This window comes from Alligator mississippiensis, chromosome 5, assembly GCF_030867095.1.
Source record: "Alligator mississippiensis isolate rAllMis1 chromosome 5, rAllMis1, whole genome shotgun sequence".
Classification (NCBI taxonomy): Eukaryota; Metazoa; Chordata; order Crocodylia; family Alligatoridae; genus Alligator; species Alligator mississippiensis.
In genome coordinates, this window is record NC_081828.1 from 53,420,787 (window position 1) to 53,446,258 (window position 25,472).

General features: G+C 47.3%; 1 protein-coding gene across 1 annotated transcript in view; it reads left to right on the forward strand.

Moving 5' to 3' along the window:
- RGSL1 (regulator of G protein signaling like 1) overlaps positions 1–23,793 on the forward strand; it is a 43,527-nt gene extending 19,734 nt beyond the window's left edge. Inside the window, exons 10-24 of the mRNA XM_059727662.1 lie at positions 923–1,030; positions 1,535–1,646; positions 2,571–2,764; positions 6,060–6,177; positions 6,836–6,932; positions 7,341–7,564; positions 8,001–8,052; positions 8,649–8,887; positions 9,129–9,267; positions 10,016–10,140; positions 10,316–10,425; positions 20,437–20,532; positions 20,850–20,913; positions 22,865–23,016; positions 23,701–23,793. Coding sequence (XP_059583645.1) covers positions 923–1,030; positions 1,535–1,646; positions 2,571–2,764; positions 6,060–6,177; positions 6,836–6,932; positions 7,341–7,564; positions 8,001–8,052; positions 8,649–8,887; positions 9,129–9,267; positions 10,016–10,140; positions 10,316–10,425; positions 20,437–20,532; positions 20,850–20,913; positions 22,865–22,931 — 1,745 coding nt within the window. The 3' untranslated portion in view covers positions 22,932–23,016; positions 23,701–23,793. The remainder of the gene's footprint in view (positions 1–922; positions 1,031–1,534; positions 1,647–2,570; positions 2,765–6,059; positions 6,178–6,835; positions 6,933–7,340; positions 7,565–8,000; positions 8,053–8,648; positions 8,888–9,128; positions 9,268–10,015; positions 10,141–10,315; positions 10,426–20,436; positions 20,533–20,849; positions 20,914–22,864; positions 23,017–23,700) is intronic.
- The last annotated feature ends 1,679 nt before the right edge of the window (positions 23,794–25,472 follow it).

Sequence of the window (25,472 nt, forward strand, 5' to 3'; positions counted from 1 at the left end):
TTTTGACGTTAGAGATTAAATTTTCTGTCATTGATCTCAGCCAAAAGATGCATTTAAATTTTATTTTTGCTAATCATCATTCGGCCTTTTTTGAGCAGGAAAGAAAATACATTTTGTGCCGCATGTTATAATACTCTGTTTGAACAACTCAGAGGAAAATGGCAGCCTGTGGAAGTTTGGTACTGGAAATATCCCTTGCTAAAAGTTCCACTTGATGATCTAGTGAAAGATACTGATTTCACCAAATTATGAGGCGTTGCAAAGTATGGATTTTGCATCTGTATTGGTCAATACCATTAACTGTGCAGTCTTTGGCAGGCAAACTCCCAATATTTCATTGGCTTCAGAGACATAACCAACCAGTTTTGACCCTGGGCAACCTCTTGCTGGAGAGCAGGGAGCAGATGTGGGGAGGGTGTTTAGTTTTACCTGCCCTCCTGTATGCAACCTGCAGCCTGGATGTGCTGCAGCCTGAAGCCTGGATGTGCTGAACCAACCCCCCCCCACCATCTTGGCCACGTGCCCTCAGTCTTGGCCTGCGACACTGTTTCCCACACCTTCTAACCAACACATGGATCTCTGTTTGAATTTGTGAGGAAGAGCCTTCTGGTACAGTGGGAACAATGCTGCTCATTCAGAGCATTGTGCAATATGGTTCTGAGGCTTCAGTAGTGTTTGCAAAGGACAAAGCACCAGTATGCATTTTGAGGGGTCTCTGAGTTTTTGTGAACCAGGTATCCTAGTCATCCCACATCACAGTGGCAATTGGTTCATGGGACCAGGCTGGAGAAAGAATGAGATTTTCTAGTGCCAATAACATAACATCATCAATCATTTCTTTAAGCTTCCTCCCAAGGCTGATGGGCAACTGCAGCTAGGATGAACGAGTGGTTAGTCTATTCCCCTTTTCTCTCCTCTGCAGACTATAAGAAGATGACATTTGATGAGTTGGCCCTGAAGGATCCCTTGATAGCTGTAAAAATCTTAAGTGAAGACTATGGGTTCTTCTGTGCCAAGTTTCCTTTCCTTGGTAGGTACTGCTTAACTAGAACTGTAGCAGACTTAAGGAGATGCTTGGGCAGTGAATAGGAGGCACAGTTTTAAAACTCTGTGACATGACATTGAATGAATCCTGGAAAAGTCAGACAGTCCTTGCTCACTTGCTTCCCATGTTCTAGACTTGCTTCCCTCGAGGTCTAGGAGATTGTCTCTAGAAGGAGGGAAAGGAGGAGAAATCTGGTCATTCAGAAAATCCAGTGCTCCAGACTCTGTGCCACAGTATAGGGGAAAGGGGAGGATTCCTAGTAGCCAGCCCCAGAAAGAGAAGACTATGCTCTGATGACAAATATCCAGAGCACAGTCTCTTTTGAGTTGACCTTACAGCACAGCCACTATCATCATGGGGATGGAGGTAGCACACAGCCCCAGTTTAAACCCTTTGGGACTCCTCTGCCCAGAACTGCATTGCTGTGTTAGCTGTCTGACAGCCATGTAATAGTGGGATGGGGGCATAATTCTATTCTCTCTGGAACAGCATTAGGGCCAGAACTTCCTAGAAGTATTTCCTTGAGCAAGACGAGCAAAAGCAGCCTGCGCTCAGGGAAGAGGAGTATCTTCTTGATAAGGAAACCATCCACCAGACCCAGGTATTGCACCACAGCCTAGGACTTATTTACTTTCTCTCAACACCACTCTCTCCAGCATCAAGATTTCCAGACAGCTGCTGGCCAATTCATTTTCCTGCAGGACCACTCCCACCTGCCTCAGAGACTGGGGCTCCCTGGAGACATGGATGGTGGGTGGGGCAGGGGAATGTGGGAAGGAGGGGAATAAATTCCTTATTTTTCCCACCCTTCATATGTAACCTTCTTGCACATGAAACTTCTGCCCTATCATGAAAACCTAGGATCACACCCTAGCCTCCCAATGCACTTCTTTTTCCTTTCTTAGTTTATTCCCAGTGTAGCTGACTCCTCTTTAGCCCAATGGTACTGCATGGCTGCCACTGATCACTTGTGGTCTGCAAGGCATCCAAAGCAAATACTTTCAGGTGCCCAACAACAGTGCAGTGACTTTAAGCTTGCTCCTACTCCATCGTCTGGTTAGGGTCTTCTGTTCAGAACACCACCTACTGAGCCACTGGCACTCATTCTGGTCTCTTACGATAATGTAAATCCAAAATGTCTCCATGATTTACACCAAAACTGTAGTGGCTGAGTGATTCCATTTGGAGTCAGCCTCATAGGGTATATTCCCCTGAAACTACTGACCCATTGGAGGTTTCATCTGCCACATGGGAGCATGGCAGGAGGCTTGATTCCATAATGCCTAGTGAATTAGTAGATAAGTATCAGGCAGCCATCTGCTTTCCAGTGTTAGAGAAAATATATGCTCTGTGTGACAGTGCCTTGGTTTGCCCATTCCCATGCACTAAGTTTCTAGGCTTTTCACTATCTCTGCAAATCAGACAAACATTTACTGTGCCAGTGGAGAAGCTGGCATGGAGGTCCTGCTCTTAAGGTCCCATGCAATGGAACTGCCATCTCAGCCGGTATCTTCCTTCTCTTCAGGTGTTTCTTGGAAGTTCTGCACAATGCTGTCCACTTGGAATACTTCAAGCAATTTCTCATTCGACACAACTCTGAACATCCGTTGCTGTTCTGGCTTGCGGTGGAGAAGATGAGTGCTGAGACCAATGCCAACGCTCTGCGAGATGCAATCACCCATGTTGTCAAGAATTTCTTCCACTCCATAACCCCTCCTGGTATCCAGAATCTCTTCCTGCTGTTCTGTGGGGCTGGGCTTCCAGGGAAAGCAAAACTGATCAAGGCTTCTAGCTGAGTGTTAAAGCAAAGGAGATGGTCTCTCCTAGAAGGTTTTTTCTGGCAAGGAGATATGCAGAACTTTCACTAGGGCTGTTCTGAGGAAGTGTAGTGTCCTCCAGTACCCATGGTGGGCATACACAACTTCCCTCATTTCCATATTGTTTAGGTGATGGGGATTAGGGGGGTGCGAAATTTCGCTTCCCCCAGCTTTTCCCAGGGGGCGTGGGCCCCTGATCTGTGCGCGGGGTTTCAGTAGGCTGCCACTGAAACCACAGCGACAACTGCTGAAACCCAGCGTGCAGATCCAGGAGCCCACGCCCCCTAGGAAGAGCTGGGGGAAGCGATCAGAGAGCTGGGGAATCGAACTGGAAGCTGGGGCAATGTTAGGGGGCTAGGGGGCTCTACCAGGGTCTTCCCTACGAAGCTCAGCCTGGTGGTGGGAGAGCCAGTGGTGGAGCCGGTTGGAGCACAGCCCTGGCTCCGAGCGCAGCCCTGGCCAGTGGCTCTCCCCCACCTCCCGCTGCCTCCTGCCACCAGACTCAGCTCCATGGGATTGGCAGAGTCACCTGGAGTGCAGCCCAGTGGCGGGAGGCGGGAGAGAGCCAGGGCTGCGATCCAAGCAGTTCCTCCAGCCCCACGAAGCTCAGCCTAGTGGTGGGAGGCAGCAGGAGAGCCAGTGACCGAGCTACTCTGAGTGCAGCCCTGGAGATCACAGCTTGGCGGTGGGAGGCTCCACAGCCCACAGAGTTGAGCCTGGCAGTGGGGGGCCGTAGAGAGCCAGTGGCAGAGGCACTTTGAGTGAAGCCCTGGCCAGTGGCTGTCTGCCGCCTCCTGCCACCAGGCTCAGCTCTGTGGGGCTGTGGAGCCTCCTGCCGCTGGGCTCTGCTCATCAGGGCTACGCACCAAGTGGCTTCGCCACTGGCTCTCCCGCCACCTCCCGCCACCGGCCTGAGCTCCCTGAGGCTGCCCTGGCAAGCACAGCCCAGCGGCTGGAGGCTCCGCAGCCCCACGAAGCTGAGTCTGGTGGCGGGAGGTGGCGGAGAGCCAGGGGCAGAGCCACTCGGAGCACAGCCCTGGCCAGGGGCTCTCCCCCACCTCCCACCACCAGACTCAGTTCCGTGGGGCTGGCGGAGCCACTCAGAGTGCAGCCCAGTGGTGGGAGGTGGGAAGAGCCAGGGCTGCACTCCAAGCGGCTCCACCAGCCTGCCCTCCCAGTGCTGCCACCAAGCACCGGGAGGAGCCCACTGCCACCCCGGGAGAGGAGGACATCACCTGCCTGCAGGTGCTGAGCATCATCGTGCCCTGAACCCCCTGGTGCAGTGCAGCCCAGCAGCTGCAGGCAGGCAGCATCCGTCGCTCCCAGGGCTGCAGCAGGGGAAGCACCAGGCTCTCCCTGGTGCTCAGGGCAGGCTGCAGCGATGGAAAGGGGGCTGCTGCCACCCCAAAATTTGCTGTAGCATCCTCCCTCCACACACCTGCCTTCCCAGCACTGCCACCCAGGCAGCAGTGGCAGCCTCCTGTCTCCTCCAGCCTCCTGTCATCCCACCCCTGGGAGGAGACCAGCACAGCCCTCCTGGGGATGCAGGCCCCCAGATCCGTGCATGAGATGACAGCAGGCTGCCACTGCCAGCAAGTGAAACAAGTTTTGCTTTCAACTATTTGAGGTGCAGTGTCACAAAAAACCTGCACCTATCTCCTTGAAACTTGGTAGGCTTCATGCCCTCAGAAGGGGCTACCATCCCTGCAATTTTCATCTGAATCAGGCAAGAAATGACAAAGTTATAGGCATTTTCATGATTCCCCATTAGAGACTATGGGTGAAACATCGAAACATGTTGAAATAGCAAAACAGTTTTGACGAAACGAAACGGAACAGTGCTTCAAAACGAAATGAAATGCTGTCCCTTCGAAACGGCAAAACGGAAGTTGAAACGAAACGGTGCTGTTTCACACAGCCCTAATGGGGATTTAGTAATTTGTTGTACAGCTACATCCACAGTAAAATGTTTGTTTAGGTAGGTGACCAGCTCATGTTACACTGAGTCAATTTTGGAAGAACTGGTTTTGAAACAGTGCCAGAGCTATTAAAACTATAAATTAATACACTGGTTTTCCCCATCAGTGGAAGAATCCTTGGAGGAGTCCTTATCAAGGACAGGCTTAAGGTCTCTGTGCACTGCTCCAGGTGAGGTAGAGACTCTTGTCCCTCAGCTGTATTTCCAGCTAGCTGCACCACAGATTTCTGCTGAATGCAGAGATCTTGCTGCAGGATTTAGGTCCCACTTTGTAGCAGAGTATACAGTCTTGAAAATCCTTACTGCCCAGTCTAGTGTGACTTCTATTCAGCAGGGATCTTATTTCTCATTTTATTTCTCTTCATTTCATTGTTTCCTAAGACTCCTGTCCTTACAGGCACTTAGCACCCTATGGCCCTACTCAGGGAACTACTGGTTTGGTTAAGGATGATACTACCTCAGGCAGAGGATTGAACTAGATGAACTATGTAGGTCCCTTCCAGTCCTGTTTTTCTGTGATTTCTATGATGAACTTCACCTAGAGATTCCTGCTGTGGGGAGAATAATGCTTCCTTGTCTCCATTAGCTGTTACTGGACTCAGTTATAACACTTACAATGTGTGTAAGGTACCATTATCTCTGAAGACCCTACCACACATCCAAATTAGCTGGATTGAAACCAGCTATAAAGTTGTTACACATTTTCAAGCATGAAATTTGTAGCTGGTTGGCTCTTTTTACTCTTTTTATAGATGGATGGACATTTTTATGGCATGATAATTACTTTGCATATGTGGCCAGTCTAAATTTATTGCACAATTAACCATTGACTTGTGTGGTAAATACTTTGTGTGTGTGGCTGGTCTTTGCATCAGTGGCTGGTGTAAATTTATTGTGCAATAAACCAATTAATTGTATAACATATGTAAAATGTGGCAGGAGCCTAAGTGTATTTTTACAGACATAGGCATGGGTTCGAACATGCAGCAAAATAGTAAAAAAATAAGCTAAGCAATAATGGAAAATGTGTTCAGTAAAAGTGATAGAATGAGTAGTGATATTAAGCAGGGTGATGGATGATGATGACTCAGGTCCTTGTGACCTGAGTACAAGGTCACAAGGTGACCTTGACAAGAGAGAGGGAGTAATTTTCTAGATAATTCAGAAATTATAACACAGCTTGTGTGGATAATAGGAAGTTATCCTGTGTCTTTTCCAGAGGAACTGCTGCAGTGCAATGCTCCCATCATCAAAGAAATAGCCAAAGCCAGCATGGTCACCAGCTCCATGTTAATAACAGCACAGCACTTAGTCATGAAAGCAATGGACGAGAAATGGTAAGGGCTCCTGAGCTTTCCTGAGATGTGGGGCACTGTTGCTAAATTATTTAATAGTGGTTACACAACCACATTTCCCACATGGGGAAACACTTCAGCATTAGACTGCTTTCTGTACACCTTGTTCATAGGTTTATAAAGTAGCCTGCTCAAATAGATGTGCTAATGTTGAAAAATAAGACAGCAAGGCCGGCACTAAATCTCGAAGTGCTAACTCAGTCCTGCCTGGCCCCAGCAAAGACTTGCAGCTGATGGAGTGGAGGCTACCTGTATAAGGACAGTAGGGTTGGGTCTGTTCATTTTAATATTCAAATATATGTACATGTTATGTTAAGGGAAGGCCATGACGGTCCTTTCTTAACCAGGAGTTCAGGAGCAGGGTACTACACAGAAATGGCAGCCCCTATGTGCTTTAACTTGTGGTTAGCAGAAGAGGCTTGTGGGGAGGGGCCCCAGATATTGTTTAGGTTCACCTTCTGCCTCAAGTTTCCCCACAAAAATGGAGGTGGCATAAGGAGTCTTGATCAATGTAGAAATTAATTCCCTGCTCTGCTGTCTCCTGATAACAACCTTTACTAACCTCACCTCTAGCTTTCAAGGGCAGTGAGTCTGGTTGCCCTTGGCATGCTTTCACATTCCTGGGGGTCCATTCTGGCAGGTTTCATATGTACCAAGACCTGTTCCCTGGGAGCAATGTTTATGAGACTCACGCTGTCAAAAAGCAGAGAAAGGGAACCTTCATGAAGGACAACCTGGTGAGTAAGGAGAACCTGGTGACGTGATAATGTGCCAGAGAGGGGGCGGCCAGTATGTTTTGCAGATGTGCTGATGTAAATGCAAAGGGTGTCAGGCAAGAAGAGCACATGCAGGGCTGCAGAACAACGGCCAGAGAGGGAGTTAATATCTATAGCCCCAGTCCTGTAAACTCAACTGCAGGAAAAGACCTCTGTGGAGTTCAGTGATTTCACATAGTGGTTTAGTTCATAATCGTAGGTGCTCGTGGAGGGGGATCCTTCCTCATTCAGACCTTGGGGGATAGGACTGGGATAATTATTTTAAGGCATCCCCATCTAGCCCACAGTTAATTACTGCCTTCCCTTGCTGCCTCAGTAACTGCTGTAGTGCTATGTGTAGGCTGAAACCATCTATGCTCTCTAACACAGAAAAGAGTCTGGTTTATGCTACGTGCCTTTATCAGGAGCATCTGCAAGTTCCAGAGGGAGATGGCCAGTCCAAAATCTCGCAGAGCGTTTGAGACCTTTCTCCACAGGGAGCTAACAAACAAAAAGGAAAGTATGTCTAGATCCATGCCTTGCTCCCTTCCTATCCTCAGGACCTCTTGTGTGGAAGGGTGTTTTCTTACCAGGGAGTCCTCTGTTCAAAGCAGGTGAGAGGCCTGGATACCACCTGGTTCAGAACAAACGAAGCTGCTGGGTTGTTCTGTCCATAGCAAGAATCTGCTCCCAAGGAATTAGCCACTGGAGAAGGGACTCATGGCCTCTAGTCTAGGAGAACAGAGCACTCAAGATGGCATGTGGCACCTAAACCAAGTACCTGGGTACCTAGTGTTAATCTAAGCACACATGCAAGTGGACTTTTTATACACCCATTAGGTAACATCACCTAGGCATCACAGTTCAAAGACCAGGCCCCACCAGTTGGGCACCAACTCTGTCTTTGGGAATAATCCAGACTCACCCAGTGCGCCTCCCAGCTACTGCTTGTATTTCCAATGAGTCTGTGGAGCAGCATAGGAAGTGTTTACACAGCCTCTGATCTTGCTAGGGAGCACAACCATGAGAGCCTCCCCCCCTCTCTACCAGCCACTTGCTCCTGCTCTGCACATGCCAAATGGCAAAGAATGCCATGAGGCCTGTTTGGTGTGCACCCATCACAGTGCTCTTTCCGAGGCATGCTTTGTGGCACAATCCAGAGCTTCTCTCATTGCATTTGCTGTACATTTTTCAGTATTTGGCACATATGGAATGGGAGCAAAAGGATGGGCAGTTTTGTGGCAGTGTGCCCTAGCAGTCACAGGCTGTGTCAACATGCCCTTAGCCCCTGGCTACAGACATTAACATCTACCATATGGTGACTTACCTGTAGCAGTAGCATAAATCCTTTTCATGTAATGCCTTGCTGTAGTGCTTTAACATATATAGGAAAGAATACTTTAGGTGGGGTAGGGATTAGGATACAGGTTGGTATTGTCAGAAATATTTTAAGGTCTTGGGGTAAGTTGGTAGGCAGACACCATATGTGCATAACTGAAAGAAACAGCAAGGCCAGTGACATCTGCACCAGTGGATTTGAGTCTCACTCTTACTTCCAGTCCAAATGCAACACACCCACTCCTGGTTCAAGCAAGATAAATTATTTAAAGCTGCAATATTGTATATAAGATGCTGGAAAATGTGATGCTGGAAAACATCCCATAGTGTTTAAAACTCACTGTTTGCCTCATACCTTAGATAGCAACTCCAGGACACCAACAGAGAAGATTTCATTGCATCTTCCATTTTGCTCTCTCAGATCTGCCCTCCAGCTCCATACGCACTAACTTTGTAGGGTCTAGCCCCCGCCAGAACATGCCTACCACCAGCACAGGAGAGGATGTTGAAGCAGCAGTCATAAAGCGCCGCGTCTTAAACCGACTAATTACTGTCAGCTTTCTAGTCAATGACCTCTGGTTCTTCCTGGAGATTGACAAGTAAGCATCCTCTGCTCCACTAGCTCAGCCCTGGCCATCAAACAGTAGGTTTTTTGGGGGCAGGGGTGCTCCTCTTTATAGCTCTCCACTTTTCATGGACTAACATATCCATTGGGCCAGAGAGTGAGTATTACCATTTATTCTAATTGCTAGGCCACTTAGCTGGAAGGGAGGAGATCTTGGTCCTTGTCTCTACTCCAAAGAAATGTAATATAAAATACTTAACAGTTTTCCATTGTAGGTTTTGTAAGCTGTCTGATTCAGCTGCAGCACTAGCCACCTGCGGAATGTACTCCGAGAAAGAAGCTGCCTTTTTAAAGAGCAAAGCAGTCATGATCGCTAAAGTCTTCCTGCACTCAGAGGTTCCCCCTAAGCTGCGGGTAGGATGCTGGAATATGTCCACCATGCTTACCACTGAGAAGATTTAGGAACCTTTTAGATTGGGGTCTGTCTGACAAGTGGAATGAGGAATAGGATTGAATCTGCTCTAGCAAAACCTACTCCAGTTCTGAAGACTGGTCCATGACATGGTCTGAAATCAGGTAGTGGCATCAGTTCAGGTCTTAGTGGACAGGAGCCACTCATCATGAAAAGCTGCTGTCACAGCTGATCCTCATGGCAGTCCAGAAAGAGTGAGGACTGAATGGCAACGGAAACTGAGCAACCGCCACACTCCTTCAAGCCTGGGTAGAAGCACATAAGCTGCCACTGCAGTCAATGGAGGAGATCCTTTCAGTCTGTGACTGCTAGAGGTCACTGATATCCAACCTGTGGTGTGCTGCTGTTTTGTTTATCCTTATGTCCAGGGATTTTTAGGGTGGTGGGATTAGATGAAAGGGACAGACATGGATTTCCTTTGGTTTTTGGCTGCTTAGCTAGGAAATAGACAAGCATGCTCCCTGGACACCTCTGAGTTATAGCAGTGTTTCTTAAGTTGACAGCAGATTCAGATTCTTGCTTCTCTCTTGGTCTAGGGGAAGCTGTGTTATTGCCAGACTGTCTCTCCCTCCTTCCAAAGAAACCATGAGTACAGATGTAGGGCAGGCAGCAGGACAGTGTATGTGTTCAGTAGGGCTGCTGCCCATATGTCAAACCACACTTGTGACATAGCCTCTGTTCTGTGGCTAGGTGAACATAACGGAGGGACAGAGAGACTACATCCGAAACTTAACTTCCAAGGCGACAGTGGATCGCAGCCTCTATCATGGGGTCATACTTACTGTGTTTCCAGTCCTGATATACTTCTGGAGAAGGTAAATGTGCCTCTCTCTTGGTTTAGAGGAAGCTGTGTTATTGCCAGACTCTGTCTCTCCCTCCTTCCAAAGAAACCATGAGTGCAGATGGGATGCTATTTCCAGCCACAATCCTCATAAAAATTAAGGGTTTGGCTGTTAATGTGCTGCATTTGCCTTAACATTTCCCTTTCAGATACTGCAACTGGAGGGTAATGGAGTCCTTCTGCAAGTACCAGAAAGGGAAAAGATTTGTCTCTACACCCACCAAAACTTCACCTGAAACATCTGGCATCTTCAGTGGGGGTAAGTCCAGATGCAGGGTGGGCAAAATATGGCCCATGGGCTGGATCCAGCCTGCCAACTGCACCGCTCCTCATGGGACTAAGCCCTGCCTGCTTCCACCCAGGGCAGCCTGTGCCACACTTCCACCCATGCCCACTGACAGCCCTGGCCCTGGCCTGCATGCACAGCTTCCCAGCGGGGCTACTCCTGGGTACTGCTCAGCTCCCTCTGCATCCAGTGGCTTCTCCTCCTCCTGCCCCTTCTGCACTAGTTCCCACACACACGTGCACACTCCACACCTGCCCAAGCCTCCTCACCCCCCAAACCCCAACACAATATAGAAGAGTAACACTTTATTTTGAGCCAGTATGCAACCACCTCTATATACACTATGCAAAAACACATAGAAAAGGACAAAATTATTATTTAAAATAAAATTAAAATGTTAAAGTAGATGCTTGATTTTTTCATAGATTCATAGACGTTAGGGTCGGAAGGGACCTCAATAGATCATCGAGTCCGAACCCCTGCATAGGCAGGAAAGAGTGCTGGGTCTAGATGACCCCAGCTAGATGCCTATCTAATCTCCTCTTGAAGACCCCCAGGGTAGGGGAGAGCACCACCTCCCTTGGGAGCCCATTCCAGACCTTGGCCTCTCTAACTGTGAAGAAGTTCTTCCTAATGTCTACTCTAAATCTGTTCTCTGCTAGCTTGTGGCCATTATTTCTTGTAACCCCCGGGGGCGCCTTGGTGAGTAAAGCCTCACCAATTCCCTTCTGTGCCCCCATGATGAACTTATAGGCAGCCACAAGGTTGCCTCTCAGCCTTCTCTTGCGTAGGCTGAAAAGGTCCAGGTGCCCTAGTCTCTCCTCATAGGGCTTGGCCTGCAAGCCCTTAACCATACAAGTGGCCCTTCTCTGGACTCTCTCCAGGTTATTCACATCTCTCTTGAAGTGTGGCGCCCAAAACTGCATGCAGTATTCCAACTGTGGTCTGATCAGCGCCCGATAGAGGGGAAGTATCACCTCCTTGGTTCTGTTCGTCATGCATCTGCTGATGCACGATAAAGTGCCATTAGCTTTTCTGATGACTTCGTCACACTGACGACTCATGCTCATCTTGGAGTCCACTAGGACTCCAAGATCCCTTTCCGCTTCCATGCCTCCAGGCAGTGATTTGGGGTTTTTTATAAATAATATGTTGAAACGATACCTTCTGGAAGATTATGTGTGTGCAGCCCTCAACAGCTCACCAAAACTTGTTAAGTAGTCTGCCAGCCAAAATAGTTGCCCATGTGTTAGAGACAGAGTTTGCTTTGTGTCTTACACATTGCAACATCAAATATGCTGCACATTAGTCCTCTCAGCCTTGCTGGGCTTCTGATGGCCTCAGGAGAAAATTGTCAGCAGGTTCTGTAGGAGGACGGAATGATCCCATGCACCAGGACAGGCTGGGGATCAACTGGAGTGGGACCCTACCCATGACTGGGCGGTACACATTGAGGGCTACAGGTTGTACAGAAGGGACAGAGTAGGGAGGAAAGGGGGCAGGGTTGCTCTCTATGTAAAGAAACATTATACACCTACCCTAATCAAAATGGGATCAGAGGAGAAGAAAGTTAAGGTATTGTGGGTTAGGATACATGGAGGTCGAGGGGAAAGGGACTTGGTGGCAGGGGTCTGCTACAGACCATCCCACCAAGAGGAAAAGCTAGACTTGGAATTCTTGAGGCAGCTCTCAGAGGCCGTACAGCCTAGGGATGTGGTTGTCATGGGGGACCTAAACTACCCTGATATCTGCTGGGAGGAGCAGTCAGCCAAATCCAATCATTCGCAGAGGTTCTTAACTTGCGTGCAGGACCTTCACCTAATGCAGGAGGTATACGGTCCCACTAGGGGAAATGCCTTACTGGACTTGGTGATAGCAGATCCAAGTAATTACAGACCAGTCAGTCTCACCTCCATCCTTGGAAAGGTCTTTGAAAAGATTATGAAGGATCATATCTGTGGGAGTCCAGCAGGAAAAATAATGCAGCAGGGAAACCAGCATGGATCTGTAGCAGGTAGATCATGCCTGACCAATCTGGTTTCATTTTATGATGGTCACAAAATGCTTGGACGCAGGAGTAGAGGTAGAAATCGTTTTCTTGGATTTTAGCAAGGACTTTGATACAGTATCTCATCCCATTCTCATAAATAAATTAAGAGGCTGTGATATAGATGTTTACACAGTCTGGTGAGTGGCAAATTGGCTTAGCGGTTTCACCCAGAGAGTGATAGTAGACGAGTCGGTATTGACCTGGAAAGATGTGGGTAGTGGGGCCCTACAGGGTTCGGTCCTTGGACCTGTACTCTTCAATATCTTCATCAGTGACTTGGATGTGGGTGTGAAGTGTACTCTGTCCAAGTTTGCAGATGATACTAAATTGTGGGGTGAAGTGCACACTCCGGAGGGTAGGGAACGATTGCAAGCAGACCTGGACAGGTTAAAAAAGTGGGCAATACACAATAGGATGCAGTATAACAAGGACAAGTGCAGAATGCTGTACCCAGGGCGCAGAAATATCCAGCACACCTGCTGGCTGGGAAGTGACCCTCTCAGCAGCACAGAAGTGGAAAGGGATCTTGGAGTTACTGCCGACTCCAAGATGAACATGAGTCATCAGTGTGACGAAATCATCAGCAAAGCTAACCACACTTTATCATGCATCAGAAGATGTATGACAAATAGAGCTAAGGAGGTGATACTTCCACTCTATGTGGCATTGGTCAGACCGCAGTTGGAGTACTGTGTGCAGTTTTGGGTGCTGTACTTCAAGAAGGATGTTGATAGACTCGAGAGGGTCCAGAGGAGGGCCACTCGTATGGTTAGGGGTTTACAGGACAAGCCCTGTGAGGAGAGACTGAGGGATCTGGACCTCTTCAGCCTTTGCAAGAGAAGGCTGAGAGGTGATCTTGTGGCCACCTACAAATTCATTAGGGGACACAGCAAGGGATCGGAGATGCTCTGTTCACCAGGGAGCCTTTTGGGGTAACAAGGAACAATGGTCATAAACTGACAGAGAGCAGATTTAGACAAGATATCAGGAAAAACTTCTTCACAGTAAGGGTGGCCAAAATTTGGAATGGGCTTCCAAGGAAGGTGGTGCTCTCCCCTACCTTGGGGTCTTTAAGAGAAGACTGGATAGGCATCTGGCTGGGGTTATCTGACCCCTGCACTCTTTCCTGCCTACACAGGGGTTGGTCTCAATGATCTGTTGAGTTTCCTTCTGACCCTAGCATCTATAAATCTATGTAATTGGAGAGAGTCCAATGGAGGGCAGTGAAAATGGTTAGGGGGCTGGGGCATATGACTTAGGAGAGGCTGATGGAATTGGGCATACTTAGTCTAGAGAAGAGAAGACTGGGCAGGGGTGGGGGGGGATTTAATAGCAGCCTTCAACTACCTGAAGGGTGGTTCCAAAGAGGATGGAGCTAGACTGTTCTCAGTGGTGGCAGATGGTAGAACAAAGAGCAATGGTTTCAAATTGCAGCACGGGAAGTTTAGGTTAGATGTTAGGAAAAACTTTCTCACTAGGAGGGTAGTAAAGCACTGGAACAGGTTACCCAGAGGGGTTTCAGAATCATAGAATAACAGAAAATTAGGGTTGGAGGGGTGTAGGTTGTAGCCGTATTGGTCTACGGACATAGGCAGACAAGGTTCTTTGGGTGAATCTGATATCTTTCATTAGACCGACTTAAATAGGATTGGAAGCATAAATGATGTGTGCCCCTGGAGGCTGGGGGAGCATGGCGACCACCCACAGGTGGCAGCAGTGGTGAGGGCACGGGCAGCGGCGAGTGGGAAGCTCCCGGCAGTGGGGGGGGGTGGCGAGTGCTGACCAGAGGCAATCAGCGACTGTCTGCAGATGCCATCAGCAGCATTGGCAGTGCTTCTTTCAAGGGGTGCACCGCCAATCTCAAGGGGTGCATGTGCACCCGTGTGCACCCCCTTTGTCGCCAATGGTTGGAAGGGACCTCAGGAAGTCATCTAGTCCAACCCACTCTACAAAGCAGGACCATCCCCAGCTAGATCATTCCAGTGAACACTTTGTCTAGCTGGGTCTTAAAAACCTCCAAGGATGGAGATTCCACCACCTCTTTGGGTAACCTGCACCAGTACTTCACCACCCTCCTGTTGGACGAAAGACCAATGCACGGGTTCAGCATATAGACACATATAGATCAAATGGGGAAAAGCAATGCTTTATCTAAAACCACTCATACTCACATACACACAGGCCAATCCACTGTTGCTCATGTTCAGTCACGATGGCCAGTTGTGGTGCCTCTGGACAGGATGATCTTATGGGAGGAATGCTGGTAGTTTTCTCCTGAGTTGATGTGGATGGCATACGATGTCGTTGGGGCCAGGTCTTCACTGTCCTTTTATACTTAGTTTAGGCAGACTTTGCTGCAGTGCCCTTGACAACCCGCTTAGCCAATCACCTTGTTGCTGTTGAGCTGGCTCTCGTCACATACTTCATGGCTTAGGTATGCAGATGGTAAAATGGATCGTAAGGAGTTACTTTGATTTACAACATCCTGAGACAGGGGAGACAAGGTGTCTGCTTGCTCCTTATCTTCTTGTAGATGGTTTGTTTGTTCTTCTTCAGGCTGCTTTCTCAGTAGACTGGGTATGCTTGATACCATATTCATTCACTCACTCATGCATTCATCTAAAATTAATTTTTGATAATATTGTCAACGCTTCTAGTGAGAAAGTTCATCCTAATATCTAACCTAACCTTCCCTTGCTACAACTTGACACCATTGCTCCCTGTTCTCTCATCTATCACCGCTAAGAACAGTGTAGCTCCATCCTCTTTTGAATCCCCCTTCTGGTAGTGAAAGGATGCTATTAAATCCCCTTGGTCTTTTCTTCTTCTTTCCTTTCCTCAGATCCTGAACTCAGCCATTTCATGGTCACTGCTCCCCAAGTTGCCAACTTGTCCTTATTGAACCACGAGTTTTGTTTTGGACCAAATTTCCAATTTGTCTAGGTCTCTCTGAATCCTAACCCTACCCTCCAGCATATCTCTTCCCTAGTTGTTTGTCCAAGTTTCCACTTCTTATAAGCTTCCATTTTGTGATTTTGTTTACTGAAGAGTTCCCTGCTAAGCAAAGCTGGTCTTTTGCCATACATGCTAGTCTTCCTGTGCATCAGGATGGTTTGTTCCTGTACTCTTAGTAAGGTTTATTTAAAGTACGGCCAGCTCTCCTGGACTCCTCTCCCCCTCAGGCCGGCTTCCTAGGGGATCCTGCCTATGAGTTCTTGGAGCAAATCAAAGTTGGCTTTTCTGAAGTCCAGGGTCTGTACTCTGTTTCCTTGCTTTCCCCAGGATCCTGAGCTCAATCACCTCATGGTCACTGCTGCCCAAGTTGCCATCCGCTACTACATTCCTCATCAATTCTTCCCTGTTTGTGAGCAGCAGATCAAGAAGAGCACAGCCCCTACTTGGCCTCTCCAGCACTCGCATCAGGAAGTTGTCCTCAACATGCTCCAAAAACTTCCTGGATTGCCTGTGCACTGCTGTATTGCCCTCCCAGCAGATGTTAGGGTGATTGAAGTCCCCCGTTAGAACCAGGGCCTGTGATCAGTAATCTTCCACTAGCTGTTTGAAGAAAGCAATAGGAAAACATGCTTCAGGGCTTTAAGTCAGGAAGGAATCACGCTCAGTAGCAGGAAAGCAAGCAAGGTCTGTGCAGACACAGTCCCACTCACCCTGTGGCTGTTTGGTCCAATGCCACTGCCATGGTAAGTGGCCACTTGGCTTGTGAGCTTGCCCTCTTGCCTCTGCCACTGGCCTTGACACTGGCCCCATCACCACCTGTGCTGGATCTGCTGCTGCCACTGCTACCTCATGCCCCCAGGCAAATCTGGAGGCTCCTGATATAAAGTACTGCACAATAACCTATGATGTATTCGCTGAAGGCAGAAGATAAGAATAGATGCATCAGAATTGCTCTGGCATGGAAAACCCTGTCATCCTATGTTAGAAATCATTTTTTTTCAATCAGAACAGTCTCAAAACAGCTATAGCATCTCGCTTTCCCTCCCAAACACTTCATGAAAATCTCTTAGAGGCAGACTCCTTGACTGTACATTCCCTTCCAAATACAAGACATTAGAATCAGCATCATATCCTTTAAATGGATAATACATTTAATAGACACTTGATAGTGTGTTCCTAAAAATATTCCACGCTTGCCAAAAAGAAGCTTGTATCAAAATAATTTTAGTTGCAAATCTGGCTCCCAGATAGGGGCTGGGCCAGAATCATTTCAGTCAACTCATTCCAAATGTCATTTCACTGACATTGATTGAGCCACATCATGCATGAACCAAGCACACTGAGTATAGGGAGAGATGCTGCAACAGGGAATTGACACAATGAGGTCCTAGGCTGGCAGGGGAGGGATTGATGGACAGCTGGCCCTCTTGGGGATTTTATCTCCTGATCCTGACACTTCATTTCAACACATTTAAGAATTTAAATAATAAAAATGATACTAAGAGACGTTTACATTTAAATGTGTCACTCTGGCACCTTGTTTTTTTAACTGAATATTAATAAATTGGGAAATTTTCTAATTGACCTCCAATGTTTAATCAAAATAGTTAACAGTTAAACAGAGATTAACATCCTCTGTAGATGTGGCACAGAGAGGGATCCATAAAACAGTCTAATCTGGTGTTTTACAGCTATTCCCTGTGTCTGTGTTACTCATGGTTCAACAAGAAAAAACTATCTGTAGTTACTATATTTACCTGAATCCAAGACAAGGTTTCTTTCCCCATTTAACATGAGGGAAAATGCCCCTTGCCTTTGATCCAAATACAAGTATTCCCAGAATCAGAATTGTAACTGCAGTAGCTGCCTGTCCTCTCCCTTCCCCCCCCCTTAGCTGGTCCCTGATACCCCTCCCTTCCCCATGCAGCAACAGATGTGGCAGAGGCACATCCAGCCACAAGTTTGCCTGCCGGTCACCAACTGTGAAATCTTTGTGACTGGTGCTGATGTAAGAGGGGAAAAAGAAACCCAGTTTGATTCCCAGATCCAGGATGAGTTAGGGTGTCTGAATTTTTCTCTCAACTTTAAATTGAGCATATTAAAGAAATCAGAAGCACCTTCTGATGACTTTTGCTAACACATTTTCTTGACTGTGATCATACTTTAAATCAGAAAATCAGGAGTTTCGAAGCTCCATCCTGCAGGGTGGATCCAGCCTGCAAAGCTGTGTCATCTGGTCTGCAGGGCTGGAAATCTGGTGGCAGGTGGACGAGCAGCTTCTATAGCTCTGGAAGCTGCAGCAGTTAACGCTGACCCTGCCAAATTTCCAGCCCCAAAGAGATCCCCACAGACCAGATGACACAACTCTGAACTCTGGATCCAGTCCATGGACTGTCTTCATGTTCTGGATCCAGCCCACAGGCCCAGAGGAGTTTGATACCCCTATTTTAAATAATAAATCTTGTCTAATGAGGCTATTGACTAGCTGGATTAAACAGTTTTGAGAATTTCATTTATTTAATAACTCAAATGGTTAAGAAAAGCCCTAAGCACATGTGATCACATGAAAGAACCTTGATTTGCCAAATCATGCTTCATGTTTAAATATATATTCATTGCAAAGAAGTAGCTAAGCATTGCACTAGTCATCATGACTAAAAACACTGCATGTGCACATTTCAAATTCATCCTTCTTCCCAACCTCACCTCTCTTCGTGCCTGAAGAACAAAGACTTACATTTTTCTTCCAGCTGGTCACAAGGTGTCACTGTTGCCCTGCTTGTCTCTTGGGTCAGTCAGCATTTGAGTGATTTAATTGTGATGAGGACTACTTTGTACTGGAAAGCTTATCTAACTTTATTTCAATCATGCAGCTGGTCCAATCAAAGATCTCACCCACACAAAAAGTTGCCATTCAGCATGACACATTTTCAGCAGCAGAGGGGTGTCAGAGCTGGAACTGTAGACATTTAGGATACCGTGGTAGATTTTCCTCTAAGAATATATGAATAAACTCTCACTCTGATGCTTAGGTCTCCTACACAGATGGGAAAAACTCAAAGGACAATTGCTATGTGACATAAAGATGGTGCTTCACTCTACACCTTGTAAATCAAATGGGTTTTTTTGTGGCTATGCACAACCAAATGCAGACAGTGACTGGTCTGCATGCAGGTATAGTGAAAACACGTGTATGTGTGTTTTTGTGTATAGGTCAGTATTATATGAATACCTGAGTATGAGTGGAAGATCATATGTGGGACTGAGGAACTTCACGTACTACCTCTTTCCTTACCCAAGACACGATAAGACTCCCCTCAAAAAAATGGCTGCCTGGCCCTGGCCGTGGCCCTGCCTGCTATCCTCCAGACCTGTGTGCCCGTGGGGGGTCACCAGTTCTTTGCCCTTGCTGATTTCAACTGCTGGAACAAAAATGAAGATAAGCAGTAGTTCCTATTAGAGGTGCACTGATACATCGGTCCCATATCGCAGTGTTTCCCAACCAGTGCACCGTGGCACAAAAGTGTGCGGTCAGAAATGAACAGGTGTGCCGCGGAATTTTGCCATGGCAATGAACTGCAATAGGTATGAGGATGGGGAATGACTTAACAGGTGTGCCATGGAAAATTTTTATTAATGTGTGTGTCTTGGGCTGGAATAGTTGGGAAACGCTATCATATGGGATCAGCACTGATATAAGGAATATAGACAGTATCAGCATTTGGCTTTTTTTGCCTGATGTGACCAACGGTGTGGCCAATATATGCCCCGTGCATGTGCACAGCCGCAGTGCAGCACACAGGCAGCCAGGAGCCAGCTGGTAAGTCTGTTGTGAGGAAAGGGGCGTGAGGGTGGGGAGAGATCGAAGCCCCTGCAGTGAGGGAGGGAGTGGGGCTGGGGCAGGGGCAGGGGCTGTACAGCCAGGACAGGGTATGGGTTAGAGCTGAGTGGCTGGTGCAGGGGTGGGGGGGCAGCTCCTGCCACTGCATGCACCCCTGGAGGGCATGGGAGGCATGTGCCCCGAGATCTTCGCAGGGCGAGGGCAGGCTGCAGCTGTGGGCTGGGGCTGGAGGTGGCGCCAGGCTCTTCTCTGTGGAGGCTGGTCAAGGGCTGTGCTTGGGGTGGGCAGCAGCAGCACTGGGAGGAGGTAATGGCGGGGCTATGGCAAATTTTGGGGTGGCTGCAGCCCCCCCCATAGCCCCTCTCCCTGCACTGCCACCACCCGCCCCAAGTGTAGCCCAGTCCAGTCCCTGCCAGGAACAGCCTGGCGCCACCCCGGTGGGAGCTGTCCCTGCTCCCCCCAACACCCTATGCACAAGCTGCTTGCAGCTCCATCCCATGCCCCACTCCAGCCCCACTCCCTCCCTCATTGCGGGAGGCCTTGATCTGCCCCCTTCCACACCCCTTCCCCCACAACAGACTTACCAGCCCACGCCGTTCTCCGAGCTCCCCAGCTGCATGTCAGAATCAGATCAGTATCAGCTGATACGGCTCACTAAAAATCAGTCATTGGTATCAGCCAAAAAAATCTCTATCAGTGCACCCTATGTCACCCAGTCCACCTCAGATCTTTGACACAGGGTTGGTTGGTCGTCAAGGAGACAGCTAAAATACTACAATAAATGAGATAGCTGGGGCACTTACAAAAGTTACAGTTTTCATATGAGTGGGGGTCTGAATCCTTGCTGTCTTGCTATCTGCATCCTTGCTGGATTGCTGTAAGCTGGTTGCTTCCTCCGTGCCCAAGAATGACCGTCTCAGTCATATCTCCTGTCTGCAGGGACTGTAGCATGATAATCCACTCTCACTGTTTACTCCTCTCAGTCCTGTCTACCAGTTCAGACATCAGGAGCAGAAGAAGCCTGTGAACCTGTGAGGGGGAAGCTGGGCAGTAGTAGAGAAAAAAGGGGTCTCAACTGGAGGTTCCTATTATCAGAGCAGTCATTGAGCCAAATTGTTGTGTCTTTTCTTTCCAACAGAGGATTTTCCAATCATTAGGTTTACACTGCTAAAAGGGCTCCAGCTGCTCCTGCCTCAACCTCTTGAAGATGCAGAGTCTTCTATAGACCAAAAGTGTAAGTACTTCTGCTCTGACATGCTCTGACCCAGGAGCTGAGTGCCCATGATAAGAAAAGCCTGAGGAATCAGACTGTCTTATTCTTATCACATTAAGATGCTGCCAGCAGCATCTTGGTAGCCTCTTTACCTCTTGCTGGCATCTTTATTCAGATTACTTTCTTGAGTTGTTCTTTTTACTAGTCTCAGGGGGAAAAATAAAAAAAAAAGCTTGGCTGTGAAATGTTATGAGATGTTATTAGTTGTTTGCATAGAGGCCGGGGCCTGCAGGATGATTTCCACAATATGACAGAAAGTTCTTTTGGTTTTATTGCAGCTTCATCTGGAAGCCTCAGCCAGAAGAAGCCAGCATCTAGCATCTTCCTGACCCAACCAACTGGGTAGGTAATGACTGGGAAATTTCAACTCCTCTCCTGACCTGGAAGTGGTGCTCACCAAGAGATGGGAAACCACTCATTACCCAGTTTGGATGCTAATTGTGTGGGCTCTTCCAGCATTCTGCCCCATGCCGACCTTCCATAGGCAGAATAAAAAATGGAGAAAATACTCCTGGCTTGACTACAGAATACAGTGATAACTTTCTTTGTTCTCCCAATCATTGCTGGATGAACATACTCCATTACCAATCAATCAATCACAGATAGTTAAGAGGATAATATCAAAGTTGGATCCTAAAAGTTACCACTCTATATTAGCTTTTACATGCCTGAAAATAAGGCCAATTAACTGGTATTTGCTGAATAGCAATGATTTTTGTGCACCAATGTAAACTATATAATGAGCTGGAGCAGACAGATGAGCAGCTACCCTGGAGACCTCTGAGGGAGGTATGACCTTTAATAAGGTAATGAAAGAACACTTGAGGCTTCAACACATGGAATATTTACTTTGGTATAAATGAGGGGCAGACAGACAACATGAATCTTATTACCAGTGTAGTTGCCTGAATTTCTTGTAGAAACATGGGAAAACCCACTGGGAAGATGACACCAATCTATATATACAATTGCTGTGTCTACAGCTATCCCATGTAACAGTTTGCTGTAGGCCAAGGCTGTCAAACGTATGACCTATGAGCTGGATCTACATAGCCATGTCATCTAGCCAACACAGGGATCTTAGAGGGGATGCATGTTCATGGCAGGGGGGTGAACAATGGCCGTTAATTCCCATAGTTCCCTGATACTGCTTGCCCCACCACCGGAGGCAGGTCTGGAAGTGGTCCACAAGGACAGTTTGCCTACAGTAAGGATGAGGGGTGGGGGAAGGAGGAGTGCAAAACCAGTTTGACATCCCTGCTGCAGGTAAACAGTATATTGCCTGTTCCCTTGTGTAGCTGTAAGGAACTGCAATAGCAACTGCTGCAAGCAGTCACTCCAGGATAGCTGTTCAACTGTCTGAGCTGGATCCCCAGGTAATTTACACTGATGTACAAAACCGATGTAAATTAGGCTGCTAGAAATGCATTGTGTCCATGCCCAAAGTTAGATACTTAATGTATGGTATCGGGTGCCTAGCATTTGGCACCCACATGTTAGCCAGAGCTCACATCTAAAAAAAATCACCTGCTTGGGGGAAGCATATAAAGATTTCTTCCTATAGAAAAAGGATATCCCTGCAACTAAAGCACAAGACTGGGAGTCAGGGGATACTGCCTCAGTCCTTTGCTTTGCCACAGATTCCCCTCTGAAATCTTTTTGTACTGTAGCTCACCATACTTGCAGAGAGGTTGCAAGGAGCACTTTGCATACCCAAAAAAGGCACGCTGATCCCATATGATGGGGCCATTTATGTGCTCCGTGTAATTTCCACTACTTTCTCCAGTTCCACTTTAAATGTCCCAGTCTGGAGGTTATTCTAGTCAGTCAAATTTCCTATTGGGGTAGCTTCCCTGATACTCCATCTAAGTTTTCTGTTCCTTGATTTAATTTCATTGCTTCTGATTCCCGCACTTGGACCGCTCTAATGCACCACAGAAGAGGAGTCAGTGAAGAGGAGGGTAAGCCAGCTGACTGTTAGGTAGACATGGGAGTCAGAATGGTTAAAGAATAAATGTGCATGGAAACATGACCTTAGATCAAGGCAGAATGCCAGCAGGAAGTAATGAGAACATGTTAAAGCTTGTCCTGTTTCTAAGGAAAGACTGTATCCCTGGCAACCCGGGTGTCAGGTAAACCAAAATTATGGATTGAAGGGTTTATTAGATTCTCAGATCTGTTACAATCCTAACCCAATCCAAACAAAACTGTATGGTCTAAGCAAAGGCCTTTGTGCTCTCCTCCTCCCGGGTCACACTGCAAATCCCAATATTCTTTTTTCTTTTGCCTTCAGGCAGCAGCTTCCTGATATTTTAAAAAGTCACTCTAATAACCCATTCAGGCTTCCCCTATTTGAGTGAGATCAACAGCCTCTGTCCATCTGAAACTTGCTCTGAAGGCACTTCATCTTCTGTGCTTCAGGTCAGGACTAGAGCATACTGACAGGTCAGTGCTGGGAAATCAAGACAAGATTCTTGGGGGATGTGGTACTTCCAAACTCGGGTGCCTTGGCAAACAACTGTCTGCAGTGGGCAGTGGCAGTGTCCTCTCTCGTTAATGTCCAGTCAGTGGCCTCCCTCCCCATAAAAAGGAAATAAGTCTCCAGGCACTTCAGCCAAATACTGCTGGATTCCTCCCGACTCCAGGGTTGCATTTGGGCACACTATTTTCCTAGGTGCCAGGCTCCCGTCCAATTTCCCAGAGAGAATCATTCCAACAACTTACCCACTGTAAACCTGCAGCCAGTGGACTGCTCTGAAGCACTTACATTTTGGGAGAGCCTGATTTTTCTGCAATGCCTTGTGTACCCTTGTTGCAGCTACCAATGACCTACTGCTGATAGATTTATGCCACTGCAACCCTGTTGTGTGGATAAACAAAGCCTCCATAACATGTTCTTTGCAATGCTGGAGCTTCCATGTGCTTGTAGCCAGGACAAGTTGCACTGTGACTAGCCGAGGCTGAGATCATCTTTGCCTTTGTACACCAATATAGCTCAGCTCTGCCAAAAACTGAAATCCCCAGTGTAGCAAGGCAAAGGGAGCACTGTCAGGCACACAGATTACCTTTTCAATTGTTAGGTCTCAGCCAGTTGCAGAGGATGATGCAAAGCCTTTCCTCTCTCCACAGGACCAGAGGGAGGCCTTATGCTCCAATGTCACCTCCTTAGAGTATTTCCTACTGAACTGTGCACAGCAGAAAGTCCTGAGTCTTCAAACAAGCACTGAGAATTAAACGTTCTGTTTGTCAGTTGTGTGCCTAGTATTCTCCTACCTACAAGTTATAGGTATTGTGCAATTTCTTAAAGACCAGCTACACGTGTAAAGTAGCAGTCATGCCATAAAAAGCTCCAATCAGCTATAAGTTAGACCTTGAATATGTGTACTAACTGTATAGCTAATCGCTATCAAGTTTTAATTTGCACATGTAGCAGGATCTCTGCTGTGGCTAAGAGCCCCATCAGCTGACAGGGCCCCCAGCCACAGGGCTATACTGTGGCCAGTGTAAAACCCCAGGGACTGGGGAATCATGGCTGCCATGGTCTCTCCCAGGTTTTGGGGGGGGGCACCACCACACCTGGGATTCCCTCAACTGGGGTGGGGTTCAGCCACAAGAGCTTGCTTCTTGCTGGCACACGGACAGCCCCAGATCAGGCTCCCTCTACACCAGCAGTAAGGCATGGTGGGATGGCAGGGATGATGTGTGGCATGGCAAGAGGCCTGTGTGGATCATGCATTAGATCCCATCGTGCCTTTACCTGCATGTGTAGAGGGGGCCTAAGAGAGAGAGAGCTCCACAGTCAGTTCCTGTCCTTCCAGACTGAGCAGCAACTCACAAATCAGGGAATCCATCTCCTGCTCTCTTCCTCTCTTTAAGGAAACTGCAGATCTTCTGGGATGTTTACATCCTCTTGTACATGGGACCCACACTGCAAACAGGCCCTGCACAGGAGAGAGAGCAAAAATCTCCCAATCCCCCTCCCCACTGCAGCTATGTAGAGGATACACCCGTTCAATGGAAAGTGCAGGGACTACTTGCCAAGACCAGCTCTGGCCTTCATGGCGCAGTTATATTATACTGGAGTGTCCATACACATACATTTTAAGAGGTGCCAAATCCAAGGAAGGTGGAAGAATATTGCAGCTCAAAAATCTACACAATTCATGGCTTTGGAGTTCTCTTGCTCAGTCTCCCAGGTTCTTGGAGGTTAGTGCTTCTAGAGCAAGCCAGGAAAACCAGGCAATGCAGGAGCAAAGGGCTGTCAGAAAAATGTATCTGCATTGGGATCAGTTAAGGTTTTGTATCCACCCTAATAGCAATTAGTAGAACTCATCTTTTGGTGAAAATTAGCCAGTTAAACCCCATATTGGAGGTATTTATTGAATGGGTAGTAAAAAAAAAAAAAAAAAAAAAAAAAAAAAATCACACCAACCTCCTTCCATGTGGCATAAACTGGCAAATAAGTTAACAAGATACTGCAAAAGGTTTTTTTTCTTTTCAGATTGGGGTTTAATGCATCATCTCCTTCAGTTTTGCACAACTGAGTTTTAAACTTGGGTATTGAAGCTCAGTGTTTATACCTACATTTAAAAGGAGGTTTTCCCACTGGTTGTGCAATAAGGTTTCAGGAGCCTGGTGAAAATGTGAGAGAATTTCCTGGAAAAATTAATTGATTTTATTTGTGTCTCCCTGATTTGTGTCTGCTGCTTTTTCTTTTCCCACCATCCCAGTCTCCTGCCCAGGGGAAAAAAAGTCACTTCATGGGTTAGCGAGGACTAAAGCACAAGTTTCTACATTCTGGTTAAAGAGCATATTTAAATTAGCTTAAGCTTTTTTAATGCTAGCAAAAGAAAAAAAAAAATGGATTTCTCCTCCCAAAGGCTATTTGCTTTTTCTCCAAC